Consider the following 16,777-nt stretch of genomic DNA (forward strand, 5'->3'; position numbering starts at 1 on the left):
GAAAATAACGGACTGTCTGAACGGCCCCATTGACTAACATAGGTCCGTGATACGCGCGTGATTTTCATGCGCGTATCACGGACGTAAAACACGTTCGTGTGAATAAGGCCTTACACTGACAATAGAGACTACAGAAATTTCTACAACTGAAAATCAGTTGATCTGAATGGGGTTGTTTCTGCAGCAGGTGTTTGGATTTCTGCAAGTTCCATTCAGATGTAAGGGCTTGTATTTTCCATCCAGAATTGCGGACGGAAAATACGCAGCAGAATACAGTAGCAGGAAAGTGAGTGAGATGTAACAAATCTCATCCACACGCTGCGTAAGATTTCCGTGCAGAAATTCACCTGCGGTGCGTATTTTTCTTACTGCATCATGTCAATTCCTGCTGCGGAAGGTGGACTGAATTGCTGCGTTTTTCAGAGGAGACGTCACCATCTCCCAACATTGAAAAAAACGCAGCAAAATCCACAACATATTATGCAGTAAATAACGCAGGAATCTGTGCGGTTTTTCCACAGCGGAAATTCTGCTAGTTTCTTGTGTACAAGCCCAAAGGCACGATTTTTTAGTCACAGAAATATCTGCAACAAAATCTGCTGCATGTGACTGCTCCCTTAGGGTATGTTCACACGTGCACGTCCGTTACGGCTGAAATTACGGAGCTGTTTTTAGGAGAAAACAGCTCCTGAATTTCAGACGTAATGGCATGTGCAGGCGTTTTTCGCAGCATCCATTACGGACGTAATTGGAGCTTTTTTTCTATGGAGTCAATGGAAAACGGCTCCAATTACGTCCCAAAAAGTGACAGGCACTTCTTTGACGCGGGCGTCTTTTTTACGCGTTGTCTTTTGACAGCGGCGTGTAAAAAAAATGACCGTCTGCACAGAACATCGTAAAACCCATTCAAATGAATGGGCAGATGTTTGCCGGCACTTTCAAGCAGTATTTTCGGCCGTAATTCCAGGCGTAAAACGCCTGAATGATGTCCGTAAATAGTGCGTGTGAACATACGCTAAGGGCTTGTCCACATGTAATGGAATTGCTGCAGAAAATGGTGCATATTTTGCTGCGTTTTTCACAATGTTGGGAGATGGTGACATCTCCTCTGAAAAACGCAGCAATTCAGTCCACTTTCCGCAGCAGGAATTGACCTGCTGCGGTACAAAAAATATTCGGATTATTTACGCAGCGTCTGGTTGACATTTGTTAAATCTTTTCTGCTACTGTATTCTGCCCGGTATTTTCCGTCCGCAATTCCAGACGGCAAATATGCAGCAATTCCGCTACGTGTGGACGAGCCTTACTTATCCTTTGTATCTCGCATTGCGCTCTGGTGGTGGAGTTTGGCTTTATTTCGGCCCAGTACTCCTCCGGTCAGGGATCATTAGCCTGTTGGACCCTGACACTCCCATCTGACCATAGATTATAAATATTGTCGCTGATTCCTATCTGGAATATTTGAGGCTTGTATTCCTAAAATAAATGAACTGCTTACAACAAACGTAAAGGTAAATTCTCTGACAGCTCCCGCTGCGAACAAAAGTGATTTCTTCAATGATAAGAAGGAAATTGCCAGTTACGTAAATCCTTAGTGCACTAAAACTGTGACTGACAAGGGGTTAACTATAGATGATATTGCACACAGATAGGTCTGTGATACAGAAAATATTGCATATATGACTACTGTACGTTGCCTTATGAACAAGCTAATTCAGCTCTGGAGCTAGTGGGAGGGGGAGGAAGGTCACTGCAGTTTATTGGGTTAAAGACCTTTACACAGTGGGGGAGGGGCAGACCTGTTATATGCCAGATTTCGGGACTGTGTTAATAAACAGGTTGCAGTGAACGAGGTAAGTGATACAGAGATATAGGTTTGTTTGGAGGTACGGGGGTGTGGGAACGGGTGCCCGTAAAGTTACTGGTGGGAGAAAACGGAATCTAAAATACAGATCCAGCACAATTTCTGGCCTGTATGCATGAAATATCCCCTATACATCCAGTCCCAGCCTTACAGGGCATGCCCTATATGCAAAGACGAGGTCTCTGAGTTACCCGTGCCCATAGTGACTGATAAAAAATAAAATATCTTAGATTTGTCGTTGAAAATTATGATATAATTGGTTGCACCATGTTGCCGAGCTTGTTTTTTCCAATGGTTGCACTAAGTAGTTTGCAACATTTTTGTAAATGATATACGTATATAGATGAGGCCTATAGGTATTCTGGATTTGGAGATATGCACGTATGTATGTGGGAGTGGTATAATCCCCTGTGGTGAAATAATAAATATCCTGTAGGTCTCTCTGTTGTCCCCATAGAGGATAATGGAGTCTAGAAATGTCTGTATTAAATACAAATTCTTGCTCAAGCCTTTTAGGCCTCGTGCACACGACCATAATGTCTTTACTGTCTGCAAATCCGGATCCGCAAGTCGTCTGCTTATCTGACACACTGTCCGCAAAGAAAAGCCTGTAGTGCAGCCGTAGAGGAAAAAAAAAGGGAGGTTACAAATGTCACCAACATGTTCCAACCACATGATCGCTCAGGTGCCCATTTCCTGGGGAATGCCCTGCTGTTGCAAAGCAACGCTTCCGCAATTACGGATGGCTAAGGATGCATGTCTGTAGCCATTCACAATTTTGCACGTGCCAAAAGACTTCTAGGGGCAAGTCCGTGCTGCGATTGTGGACAGAACAAGGACATGTTCTATATTTTGCAGATCAATTTTACAACCCGGACACACACCCGTAAATATATACGGAAAGTGGTCTGTGGCCTATAGAAATGAATGGTTCCGCACATCCGTAATTGCGGATAATTTCTCATATCTCTTCGTGTAACCATGGTGTAATTTAATCTCTATGGCTACAGATTGTCTCCTGTTCAGCACACGGAGGCGTTGGTTTGCGGCTAATTGTAGTATTTTTGTATTGTAGTCCCATTGGCGTAACCTTCCCATGACCATGGATTTCACTGGAGCCGGGACCCTTCTCATGGTTCTTTGTGTCACCTGTCTTATTCTTCTCATCATGTGGTCAGAGAACCGTAAGCGGAAGGAGATGCCTCCTGGACCGACTCCGCTCCCTCTTATCGGAAACCTCCTACAGCTAAACATGAAAGAGCTGCCTCAGTCATTAATGAAGGTGAGAATACAAGGGGCTGATTGCTACTCATTTGAAATTTCTTGCAGGCAGCACCCTGATGTGGTTTTCCATCGAAGTGGTGGCTGTATCTTTAAGAACCAAATGTACCCTAAATATGCAGCAGGATGACTAGTTAAAGGAGCACTCCAGGAAAAATTGATACAATGGGGCAGATTTATTATTTCCTAAACTTAGACACCTTAAAAGTAGACCAGGCAGGCAGAAGGTGCGCCAAATTTATCACAGTGGTGCACGTTGTATGATAAATTTGGCGCGTCTTGCTAGACTTGTTAGACCGTTTACTCTTCATTATGCCATCGCTTGGTTGGCACACTTTGGATCAATATTTTGCAATAAAATTTTGGCGCCAAAATTTAAACTGTAGGATTTGGGAATTGCGTTACCAAGTATTGGTCGTTGTTCCTGCGTTGACTAATTTGATACTGTCTTTAAAGGCAACGTGTCAGGATATTTGGAGCCACTAAACCACCACCATGCGGTAATGCAGATGAGGTTTATTCTTCCAAACCTGCCAACCTCTCAATCTGACCCCCAACCCACTGTAAATGGCACTTGTATCTTGGATGAACCGGCCAAGACTTGACTAAGATGGCAGGAACAAGCCGCATGGAAAAGAAGAGTGTCTGGGGATGCAGATACTAGGTTGTTACCACTTAAACATGGGAGCCGGGATGTACAGCCCAGACGTCCTCTTGGGCTGTGTTTGATATGCGATGTGACAGGGTGATAATGGATGCGTTGTCACACCCGAGGTGTCTATAAAACTGTGTTGAGCCCACCAAACTGGATTCTGTGTTGGGAGAGAGCTAGGAGTGATCTGAACTGGGTAGTATGGAAAGAATCTAGGAGAGAGTCTGGTGGCTTTTGTGAGAGTAAGCTTTTGGCCGTTTCTGTTGCTGCGGTTGACTGGGCTAGAGAAGCGCGGGGACTGAGGAATCATATGAGGACTGATGATACCGGGCTAGGCTGTATCTGTGTAAGGGCCTGAGCTGCAGCAGGGTGCTGAAGAACAAGCAGTGGTTGGGGAGGTAGCCCACACTGAGAGGAGAGCTAGATAGGTGGTTAAAGGAGGAATGTAAAGGAGATGTTCAACATAGTCAAAGTGAAGAGTGCGGGTATGTTCACACGCAGAGTCAAAAATGTCTCAAAATACGGGGCTGTTTACAAGAGAAAACAGCTCCTGATTTTCAGACGTATTTTGTGCCACTCACGATTTTCGCTGTGTTTTTTTACGGCCGTTTTTGGAGATTTTTTCAATAGTCTATGGAAAACGGCTCCAAAAACGTCCCAAGAAGAGTCCTGCACTTCTTTTTTGCGGCCTTTTTTTTTATGCGTAAAAAAACGCTCCGTCAGAACAGAACGCCGTTTTCCCATTGAAATCAATTGGCAGATGTTTGGAGCCGTTTTTTCAAAAATAGGCCGTGTTTACATAACCTAAGCCTGCTGTATCCATCCTCAAGAAAATCACTTAGAAACCGTCGGTTCTCATACAATAGGTCTATGGGAGCCATCTTAGTTGGCATACAGCAACCACAATCTACAATAGAGGCGATCTGCCCAAACCACCCATTTTGTGGCCTACTAGTCCTACGTAGACTTTGCTTTGCATCAAGGGTGGGGGGGGGGTGCCCTTGGCGCTAACTCTGCCGGAACATCAAGCCAGCTATCTTGTCAGCCTGCTCCACCTGTATATATTTAAAAAGAAATGCTTAAGTAGCCTTTAAGGCCCTTCTCTTTTTTTTTTTTTTCCTAACCCCCCAACTGTATGTAATACTCCCATAGCTTGCCAAGGTTTATGGAGATGTATTCACTGTTCACCTTGGCCCGAGAACGGTGGTGGTCTTGCATGGATATGATGCAGTGAAGGAAGCTCTAGTGGACAAAGCTGATCACTTCAGCAACAGACCAAAGATTCCTGCAGCCGAATCTGTCTTTAAAGACTATGGTATGTAACCTATCATCTCCTTATTAAGTACGTGTTCACACGTTCAATTCGTGTTTTACCCACAATTTTTGCAAAAAACACGAACTGTTAATCATGGTTTTTTTGTTTGTCTTCAGGAGTTATTCTAAGTAATGGGGAACGCTGGAAACAACTCCGTCGGTTTTCCCTCACCACATTGAGAAACTTTGGTATGGGTAAGAGGAGCGTAGAAGAGCGGATCCAAGAGGAGGCACGTTGTCTTATAGATGAGCTTAAGAAACGAGCAGGTCAGTACAATAATCAGGAGGATATTCTGGATAACTGATTGAGAGCAAAGTAATATATAGTCAAACATTAACAGACTATTTTTACCAATATAAAGTTCTGATGGATCCTCCCAACCCACAGACATGAGCAAATTGTTACTTTGAACCAGTAGTTATACGGAATGGAAATTGGGTATTTACTTTGAATGGGGTTGTCAGGATTAGAGAAAAAAAAGGGTCTGTTTTTTTTAATGTTATAATATGCAGGAAACCATCATGGCGAAGTCTTTTAATTCATTAAACGTGTCTCTAATTTATTTTTGGCAGGTTCTTCTATTGACCTCACTTACCTGTTAACCTTGGCTGTGTCCAATGTGATTTGTTCAATTGTCTTTGGAGAACGATTTGAATACGAAGATGAAAAGTTCCTTGGTCTATTGAGCATGTTGAAAGAAACCTTCAAGATTGCAAACTCCGCAACTGTGCAGGTAATAAAAGTGCTGGTCTGAGATTCGGATGATACACACGCCGAGGTCTGAGAGCTACTGTAGATGTGCCTACCGAGATAATGGTGGGAAACACAACTAGACCATGCATTTCATCCCAGTTTTTGATAAATGTGGCAGCATGGGTATGCAACTCGGATGTGACCTCCGTAAAAGCTTCTGCAGCTTTCTACAATTAACCTTTAGACATGTGAATTTTTTTGGACTTATTCAAACTTCTTATGGAGCGCAAATTGGGTCACTAACTGTGTTCTATAGACTGGATCGCCCCAATGTGATCAGTCCCCAGGGTTAATTGCCTCATTTTCCTTCCCTATTAACATGCCTGGTGCTTCACTCCTAAAGCAACCGGTTGAAAACTTCCCAAAATCAAACAGATAAAATATTTTATTATATATATATATATATATGTCACATCCTGTTGCACATGTAAAACTTTTTTGCAATCGTCGTGCCCTTAGGTGTGTGGGTATTGTGGTATAGCAAAAAAATGTCATCCAAATTATTTGACCTGCTATAAAAAAAAAAAAAAAAAGGGGGAATAGTACTATGTGTTTTTTGTTTTTACACAGTCAATGTTCATATTTTAAAATAGATTGTACATAAAAATATATTCTTATGTTTTCCCTTTTCAGCTGCTGAACTCTTTCCCAAAACTTTTCAAACATTTACCCGGACCAAACCAGAAAGTTAGAAAGAATCTGTTCTCCATGAAAGGGTTTGTAATGGACAAAGTGAAGGAACATCAGAAGACGTTGGACCTTAACTGCCCCAGAGACTTCATAGATTGTTTTCTATTAAAGATGGATGAGGGAAGTAAGATCCATGTGGTTAAGATAACAAAAAAAGTTCATATGTTTTGGTTCCCAAATTATCCAATTCTGTAATGCCATTTGGTCCTAATTAATCTGTTTACCTGCCATGAACAAACTTTAGTTTGGCAAACCACCCATCAAGGTCTGAAAGACTGACCCGAGTATTAAGGGGATCCTCCAAGGGGTCCAGGCTCCAACACAATAATGTGCCCCTGAAGGTCCAGCAGCAGACAACCCCATTTGGAGGTGACTTTGGGACCAAAGTTTACTATGCAATAAAAAGTTTACAAGTTCTGTATAGATGAAGGTTGGACCCTCAGAATCATTTCCTTTGGAGGACCCAGGAACCACAGTCCAACACTAACATTGCAACCAATAACTGCTTTAAATTGTATAATGAAGTGGAGAAACTACTTTAATACGTTATCTCTTTTCCATTTTTAGGACAAGGAAATCGCTAACACAGAGTTCCACTTCGATAACTTATTTGTTACTGTGATGAACCTTTTCTTTGCGGGGACCGAAACAACCAGCACAACTTTAAGGGTCGGCCTGAGGATTTTACTCAAGTATCCAGACGTTCTAGGTATGCTACATATTGCCATGGATGCATTTTGTTTTAGAATTTTATTTATTAAGTGATTCTAGACTGTTTATTTGGGGGAAAATTTCATTTCCATCCGAAATTGGAAAATTCTAGTAAGCCTATCTTTTTTAAATGTTTGTTTTTACTTAAAAAAAAAATTCAAAAATTATATTTTTATTAACTATCTAAAACTTACAAAGCCAAGCTTTTATAGCACAGAAGTAGCCCACGGTGGCATGTTTAGAAGTGAGGTGGTCCCATAGTACCCTACTGCCAACACATTCCCTCTTTCTGTTCTCCCTCCCTTCTGCTATCCCTGCCTGCCTTCCTTCCCTCATTACTAATGCTCCAATTTCATCTCCTTTTTTCTAACACTGTGAGGCATGTGGAGAGGTGAAGTTGTGTGCAAGTCCACATAGTCCGTGGAGTATTTGGAGAAGGCTAAACTGAACTAGGCCTGTATCTTACCAAGACACCAGAGCATATCCATAGGTTATTCCATAAATGTCTGATAGTTGCGGGTCTCGAGAACGGGGGGTCCCACAGCCACTGAATCCGGGTGGAGACTCAGTAGAGGGGTTGCCGGACTTACAGAAACAGCGTAGCCTGCTGTTTCCGTACCTCCCATAAAAGAGAATGGGAGCATGCTGCTTCCGGAACTGCACCACTGTTTCGGTAACTCCCATTCACTTCTATGGGAGTTATGCAAACCGTGTCAATAAGTGAGTTTGGCCATTTCCATACGCCAGTCCGCCTCTCCATTGAGTCACCGGTAGATAAGCCATACATGTCTAAGATGGAAAAAACAGATTTAAGAAACGTATTGACAATGGACTTTATTATTTTTAGCTAAAGCCCAGGAAGAAATTGACTGTGTGGTCGGCCAGAACCGATGTCCCTCTATGGAGGACCGCAGTAAGATGCCGTATATAGATGCTGTTCTTCATGAGATACAGAGATTTGCAGACATCTTGCCTTTGGGTGTTCCACATGCAGCAGCTGAAACCACCATCTTCAGAGGATACACAATCCCCAAGGTTAGAATAAAAGCGTATTAATAACATGACAACGCTCGTCCAAATGAAACTGTAGATTGAAGTGACTGTACGTAATAAAGGTTAAGGGGAAGTCTGGAGCGGGCTCACAGGCTGAGGGCGCTCCATAACCAGCGGGTGATGGCTGTGTTATACAGCCAACACCTCACTACAACATGCGTAATCAAAGATCTCTCTGTGCCCGTTTACCACCTTAAATGCCGCAGTCAATCGTGACCGCGGCATTTAAATTGTACGCGATCGGGGAGTGACTATGGTTGTCATGACAGCCGGTGGGCCCGACAGAGGCCCCCAAGTCTGCCATCTTTTGTCCTCCCTTTGAAGCCCTGACTCTTGCAGGGCTTCAAAAGGAGACTGTCTGTATCACGATATACTGCAATACATTACTATTGCAGTATATCATGTAAGCGATTGCTTGTTTATTAGTCCCCCTACGGGACCTAAAGAAAAAAAGTAAAAAAAACAACAGTTAGGCTGGGTTCACACGAGCATGTTACGTCCGTAATGCACAGAACGTATTTCGGCCGCAAGTACCGGACCGAACACACGGCAGGGAGCCGGGCTCCTAGCATCATAGTTATGTACGACGCTAGGAGTCCCTGCCTCGCTGCAGGACAACTGTTCCGTACTGTAATCATGTTTTCAGTACGGGACAATAGTTCCACGGAGAGGCAGGGACTCCTAGCGTCGTACATAACTATGATGCTAGGAGCCCGGCTCCCTGCAGTCTGTTCGGTCCGGGACTTGCGGCCGAAATACGTTCCGTCCATTACGGACAGAACATGCTCGTGTGAACCCAGCCTTAGTTAAATAACGTTTTTATTTTTTTGGGGAAAAAAAAAATATATTAAAAGTTCAAAAAAACAAAAACCTTTACCCATATTTTTTTTTTTACATTCCCCCCCCCACAAAAATAATGTAATGCATCCGTAAAAGTCTGAACTATTACAATATAGCTTTATTTAACACGCACGGTGAACGCCGTAAAAAAAACAAACATTTAAAATGCCAAAATCGCTGTTTTTTGGTCAACTTAGCTCAAAAAATTGTATGTACCAAAAAATGGTACCGATAAAAATGTGCCCGTACACTGCTCAATCCACGGAATGTCTCTCAGAATGCTGTGAAACAAAAAAAAAAACAACTTGTTTTTAGTAGTAAAATAATTAAAAAAATATATATAAAAAATTTGGTATCACCGTAATCCTATTGAGCCACAGAATAAAGTTACGTTTTTAACAGGTTCCCGACCGCTGGCCGTAAATATACGGCCAGCGGTCAGGGTCTCTAAAGTCCGGCGTATAGTATATATACGGCCGCACTTCAGAGACTGTGCACGCGCGATCGCGTGCACACAGCTCTATGCCCTGGCTGTTGCTAACAGCCATGGGCACTGGGCAGAATGTCAGGGGTCAATCTTTTGGCCCCTGAACATGTGATCGCTGTGACAACCAATCACAGCGATCACATGCATTTCTGCATAGAAAACAGTGTGCATGCGATCGCGTGCACACAGCCCTGTGCCCTCGCTGTTAGCAACAGCTCTGGGCACTGGGCAGAGTATCAGGGACCAATCTGATGGTCCCTGAACATGTGGTCCCTGTGACAACCAATCACAGCGATCACATGCATTTCTGCTTATAAAACAGTGTGCACGCGATCGCGTGCACACAGCCCTGTGCCCGCGATCGCGTGCACACAGCCCTGTGCCCTCGCTGTTACCAACAGCTCTGGGCACTGGGCAGAGTATCAGGGACCAATCTGATGGTCCCTGAACATGTGGTCGCTGTGAAAATCACAGCGACCACATTTGTTTTAATTTGAGTTTTCTGGCAGTAAATCTCCTGCCTCTTTTCTTCTCCTCAAACATTGTTTCAGTTTGAGGAGAAAAAGAGACTCGGGAGAATTGCTGCCAGAAGATTACAGTGAAAAAAAAACAAACAGTTACACTATAAAACATTCTCTGTATAGATAGATTTCTATCTATCTATACAATCTATCCATCCATCTATCTTTTTTTCTATCTATCTACCTTTCTTTCTTTTATTCTATTAGAATAGGCAGGTAGGGAGTATATAATTATATATATATCCACATATATCTAATATATATAGCAATAGCGGTTTATTTTTTTGTTAGCGGTAGTGTAGATATATATAGCAGTTAGGCCCCATGCACACGACAGCAAAAAACCTCCGTTTTTGCGGACCGCAACTGCGGTCCGCAAAAACTGAGCCATTCACTTTCATTGAACGCTGACACCTTTCACTAGCACTACGGAAGGGTGTCAGTGCCGTGGAAATGTTCCGGGAATTATGGAACATGTCCGTTCTTTCGCATTTTGCGGGCCGTGCTCCCATACTTTGTATGGGAGCACGGCCCGAAAATGCGGCTGTCAGTCAGCGGCCGGCCGTGCCCGCGATCGCGGACAGCAATTGCGGGCACGGTCGTGTGCATGGGGCCTTAGTTTGTGTGTTTTATAAAAAAAATAAAAAAATAAAATTTGTTTAGTTAGTGTTAGTTACGTTATGGCGAGGAAGTTGTTTAGCGCCGAGGAGGCATACGCCATGCTGTGGTCTGAGTCGGAGACCGCATCAGAGATGGCGTCCGAGATGGAACCTGTTTTAGGTAGTGACGATGACAGCGTCACTTCAGGTTCATCTTCAGGGGACGTTGTCCCTGATGCAGTCGAAACTGCAGAACATGAAAGCGCAGGGCCAAGTAGCGCTGTAGCACGGGACAGCCTGGTCCCTCCAGTCCAGGCTCTTGTATGGGCACCTGCCCCATCTTTTGTGCCTAGAATCCACGGATTTACTGCCACTCCTGGCATAACCGTGGACAATACAAATTTTGTCCAAATGGATTACTTCCATTTATTTATAACGGACGACATCCTAAATCAGATTGTCCACGAAACAAATTTATATGCCACGCAATATATAAGGCAGAAACCTTCATCCACCCATGCCAGAGATTGGACGCCCACCAATTTGCAGGAATTAAAAAAAAAATTGGGGCTCACCCTAAATATGGGTATTGTCAAAAAGCCCTCCATTAGGTCTTACTGGTCAACAAGACCCGCCCAAGCCACCCCAGTATATTCTGCAGTAATGCCCAGGTCTCGTTATGAGACAATAATGAGGTTCCTCCACTTCAATGACAACGCACAGGCCCCCCCAAGTACCGATGCAAACCGGGATCGGTTGTTCAAAATAAGACCGCTAATAAATTCCCTGAATAATTTATTTCTGCAACTCTACACCCCTGAGCAGAATGTAAGTGTGGACGAGCAGATATTTTGGAAGTGTTATAGAAACTCTGTTGAGTTTTGTAAAACCAGCTTTGAAAAAAAGCGATATGTGAAATAATCTTCTTCTATCCTCCGCCCTCCTACATCTCTATGTGATAAATAAGGCCACATATTTGGTATCCCCGTGCACGGGAGAAGTGGCAGAATGTGAACGGAGATTAATTTTGACCGTGGTCTATACCGTGTGTGAAAAATGCTGGTATAAACTGACGCATTTGCTAAAAAATTGCTAATTTTATTTTGTTCCATCTTATTCAAGAAACTTTCAGAAGAAAACTGGACTTGCTAAAAATATGATAAACCCCTTGAAGAAAACCTTGTGGGGTCTACTTGTGTGAATGAAGTCATTTATGGGGTGATTCTAATCTTTCAGCAGCATTACGCCCCCCAGAAAACAGTATGCGGCTATAAAGTCAAGTGCAGAATTCCTGGACCGAAAAGGCCAAAAAGCCTCTTTTTATGCCAAGCCCTGGCACATGCCCATGAATAAAGCACACATATTTGGTATCCCCATGCACGGGAGAAGAGGAAGAATGTGAAATGCGATGAATTTTGTCCGTGGTCCATTTTGTGTGTGAAAAAGCTAGCATAAACTGACGCATTTGTTAAAAAAAAAAGCTAATTTTATTTTGATCCATCTTATTCAAGAAACTTTCAGAAGAAAACTGGACTGTCTAAAAATATGATAAACCCCTTGAAGGAAACCTTGTGGGGTCTACTTGTGTGAATGAAGTCATTTATGGGGTGTTTCTAATGTTTCAGCAGCATTAGGCCCCCCAGAAAACAGTACACTGCTATAAAATCAAATGCAGAATTCCTGGACCAAAAAGCCTCCTTTTATGCCAAGCCCTGGCACATGCCCGCACAGTGAATAAGGCACACATATTTGGTATCCCCATGCACGGGAGAAGTGGAAGAATGTGAAAGGATATGAATTTTGACCGTGGTCTATACCGTGTGTGAAAAACGCTAGCCTAAATTGACGCATTTGCTAAAAAAGTGCTGATTTTATTTTGTTCCATCTTATTCAAGAAACTTTCAGAAGAAAACTGGACTTGCTAAAAATATGATAAACCCCTTGAAGGAAACCTTGTGGGGTCTACTTGTGTGAATGAAGTCATTTATGGGGTGTTTCTAATGTTTCAGCAGCATTAGGCCCCCCAGAAAACAGTATGCGGCTCTAAAATCAAATGCAAAATTCCTGGACCGAAAAGGCCAAAAAGCCTCCTTTTATGCCAAGCCCTGGCACATGCCCGCACAGCGAATAAGGCACACATATTTGGTATCCCCATGCACGGGAGAAGTGGAAGAATGTGAAAGGAGATTAATTTTGTCCGTGGACTATACCGTGTGTGAAAAATACTAGCCTAAACTGACGCATTTGCTAAAAAAGTCCTGATTTTATTTTGTTCCATCTTATTCAAGAAACTTTCAGAAGAAAACTGGACTGTCTAAAAATATGATAAACCCCTTGAAGGAAACCTTGTGGGGTCTACTTGTGTGAATGAAGTCATTTATGGGGTGATTCTAATGTTTCAGCAGCATTACGCCCCCTAGAAAACAGTATGCGGCTCTAAAATCAAATGCAAAATTCCTGGACCGAAAAGGCCAAAAAGCCTCCTTTTATGCCAAGCCCTGGCACATGCCCGCACAGTGAATAAGGCTCACATATTTGGTATCCCCATGCACGGGAGAAGTGGAAGAACGTGAAAGGAGATGAATTTTGGCCGTGGTTCATACCGTGTGTGAAAAATGCTAGCATAAACCGACGCAATTGTTAAATTCTTGCATTTTTTTCCAATTTTGCCCACTTTAGAGAAAAAAAAAAAAATTATATATACTGACAAATGCCACTAAAACAAAGCCCTATCTGTCCTTTAAAAAGAGTGTAAAATTCAAAGATGAACTTTATTCACCTGCTGAGTTATAGTCATCTAAAGAAGCGCATAGCAAAATTGTGAAATTTGCTCTGGTCATTTAGCTGTAAAACAGCCTAGTCCTTAACCGGTTAAGTGTCGTTTGTACCGCACTGTGATAGCTGTAAAAACGAAACCCAAAAAACAATGGAGGAATTGCATTTTTTTTTTTCAATTTCAGCATGCAATAATTTTATTTTTTTTTGTTTCCCAGCACATTGCATTGTACTTTAAATGCTGCCAATAGAAACAACAACTCCTCTCGCAAAAGATCAGCCCTCACACCGCTCTACTAACAGAAAAATAAGAGTTATGGCTCTTGGAAGACGGGGAGTGAAAAATAAAAAAATGGCCTGGTCCTTAAAGAGACTCTGTCACCAGATTATAAATGCTCGATCTCTTACATAATCTGATCGGCGCTGGAATGTAGATAACAGCAGTGGTTTTTATTTTGAAAAACGATCATTTTTTAGCAAGTTACGAGCAATTTCAGATTTATGCTAATTAGTTTCTTAATGCCTACCTGGGCGTGTTTTTTACTTTTTAGCAACTGGGAGTTGTACAGAGGAGTGTATGACGCTGACCAATGAGCATCATACACTTCTCATTGTTCCAGCCCATTGTTAGTGTGATTGTGCAGTGAAAGAAGCTGGGCTGGAACAATGAGAAGTGTATGACACTGATTGGCCACTGATTGGTCAGCGTCATACACTTCTCTTCACAACACCCAGTTGGTAAAAAGTAAAAACACGCCCGGTTAGTCATTAAGAAACTAATTAGCATAAATCAAAAATTGCTCAAAAATAGTTTTTCAAAATAAAAACCACTTCTCTACATTACAGCGCAGATCAGATTATGTAGGAAACCGGGCACTTTTATAATCTGGTGACAGAGCCTCTTTAAGGGGTTAAAACATAGGATAACTTCAGAAAAGACTAAACATACATTAAACTTGATCTCTAACAAGACACCATGGGGAGAGGGTCAGTGCTATGAAATAGTATGTGAACGTAGTAGGACAATATGGATGGGAATTGTGTAGTTGGGACAACTCACAAAAGACGAGGTATAGGTGGGCGCCAAAGTAAAGTTTTTTTCCTTTTATAATTAAATAAATTCTTGTCCATCCAACAGCGATAATGCTGAATTTCAGGGACCGAAGGTGGTGGGGCATATTGGGCACGAAGAGGACTTGTCCTGACCCTGGTTATATGCTTTCAATATGCGATATGGCCTTACAGTTATCCCTAGAAATATGTACATGGCAGAGTCTTGTGCACAGAGCTCATACGGTGATAGACTGACTTCCTACAGCTATATACTTGCAAGCCATAGGTGCCCCATACAGCACCGCCTCACATATCACTGCTTCCGGGGAAAAAAATACTTCCATAATATGCCAATCAATGGAGGAGCATGCCACATAGCTACAATACAATCCCGTAGACTGCTATCCATACAACTCAAAGCTTTTATGGAACCGTAACCTGGTCATGTGGGTCAGCACGAAGCGTTCTCAGGTCTAACGCTAGTCCATGATGGATTAGTACAATACATTTAACATGTTCCTATTTTCATTATGTCCTGTTTATCTGCTTGAAGGGCACCACCGTGTTTCCTCTCTTGATCTCAGTCCTGACCGATCGTAAATACTTTAAAAACCCAGAGAGGTTTGATCCAGGTCGTTTTTTGGATGACACCGGCCGGTTCCAGAAGAATGAAGCATTCATGCCATTTTCAACAGGTACTGATAACGTAGCAAGAAAACATAGGGACCAAATGACAAAGTTTAGGTCAAGTTAAGTCCAATACTTACTGTAGTAAGCGTGAAAAATCTAAAATTATGATCCATGGTTTTTTCTCTCTACAGGGAAGAGGGTCTGCCTTGGAGAAGGAATGGCAAGAATGGAGATCTTTCTGTTCCTCACCTTCATACTGCAGAATTTCAATTTCAAATCTGATGAAGACCCTGCTAATATTGACCTCTCCCCTCTACCTAAGACCAATGGTATAATCCCCCGCCCTTATAAAATACAGTTGGTCCCACGCTAACCCAATATTCACTGGCGTTCCTTAAAGAAAACCCATCACCTGCCTAAAAAAACTGCAGTTGACATCTCAGTTAGATTTCAGGCGCCTCACAAATTCTGCTGCTTTTTAATTTTTTCCCTCTAGCCACCACCGTTCCTGAGATATCGGGGCTGTTAGTTCTGGTGTCCAATATGCAAATGAGGCCTTTGACTGCCAAGTGGGCGGTTACCCCTTACCAAGTGACAGGTGTTACACGCCCACTTGACAGTCAAAGACTTTATTTGCACATCAGGCACCAAAACTAACGGCACAGATATCTCAATAACGGTGGCGGCTAGAAGAAAAAAATAAATAGTCAGAATCTGTGAGGTGCCTGCAATCTAATCAAATTACAGCTGCGGTATTTTGAGCAAGTGACCTGTTCTCCTTAAACCAACTGTGCCCCACAGCAAAATCCTCATGAGGCTGTTAGGCCTTCTGGGTCCACTCAGGCTCCAGGCCCAGATGTGACACCCCCGATACTGTAGCTATGGCCCAGCCAATATTTCTTTCAATACATTTCCAAATGAATAGAAATTAATCTGCAATTCTAAAATTGATTTATACTGGAAAGATATTTTGGTAGTAACAGAAAAACCATAATGCCGTCTATACTCAACTGGGAATTAAGAGGCTGGCAAGCCTAGGATGGTCCTATCTACCCGGGAGCTTTTTTGCAACCTACAGTATTACTGCTGTGAGGAGATGACCACATATGAAGTCCAACAAGTGATGACAAAGTTATCATTCACAGAGATAATCAACGTCTTGTAACATGCCTAATAAAGACCTGTTTGATTCTATATATTGAACGAATATTGACTCTCAAACAGGAGGATATACTTTTTTCTAATATATATATAATTAGTGATTTTATGCAACTTTTAAATAGGTTTTTATTTAAAAAAAAAGTTTTAATATGTATCTTGCACTAAAGCCCGTATCCGTCAGTTCAGCAGGACTGATGACTCTGCAGCAAGGTCATGAACTTAAATATGATCAATAACCGCATGATTCTGCGTGTCAGACACGCAGGACACGTTCTCGGCCGAGCGGTCAGTCATGTAGACCTGACTGATTCGGCTTTGTAAGCAAGATACAACTTCTATATATACAGGATACATAGAAGCTGTATCGTAAACATATTTATCTTTTAAAAAAA

The 16,777-nt window shown here is 42.4% G+C and overlaps 1 protein-coding gene across 1 annotated transcript; it reads left to right on the plus strand.

Annotated features, from left to right (window-relative positions):
- The first annotated feature begins 1,814 nt into the window (after nt 1-1,814).
- LOC142659747 (cytochrome P450 2C23-like) lies at nt 1,815-15,755 on the plus strand. The gene is made up of 9 exons (XM_075836181.1): nt 1,815-1,853; nt 2,940-3,146; nt 4,950-5,112; nt 5,229-5,378; nt 5,685-5,845; nt 7,123-7,264; nt 8,114-8,301; nt 15,148-15,289; nt 15,416-15,755. Exons 2-9 carry the CDS (start codon nt 2,961-2,963, stop codon nt 15,595-15,597), a joined length of 1,314 nt encoding a protein of 437 aa, XP_075692296.1. The 5' UTR covers nt 1,815-1,853; nt 2,940-2,960; the 3' UTR covers nt 15,598-15,755.
- The last annotated feature ends 1,022 nt before the right edge of the window (nt 15,756-16,777 follow it).

Source organism: Rhinoderma darwinii, chromosome 8 (assembly GCF_050947455.1).
Source record: "Rhinoderma darwinii isolate aRhiDar2 chromosome 8, aRhiDar2.hap1, whole genome shotgun sequence".
Lineage (NCBI taxonomy): Eukaryota > Metazoa > Chordata > Amphibia > Anura > Rhinodermatidae > Rhinoderma > Rhinoderma darwinii.

Coding starts and splice junctions, on each gene's coding strand:
- LOC142659747 (XM_075836181.1), top strand. CDS start 2,961: ATGACCATGGATTTCACTGGAGCCGGGACCCTTCTCATGGTTCTTTGT. Junction 5,379..5,684: donor TGAGCTTAAGAAACGAGCAG/GTCAGTACAATA, acceptor TATTTTTGGCAG/GTTCTTCTATTGACCTCACT. Junction 8,302..15,147: donor GAGGATACACAATCCCCAAG/GTTAGAATAAAA, acceptor ATCTGCTTGAAG/GGCACCACCGTGTTTCCTCT.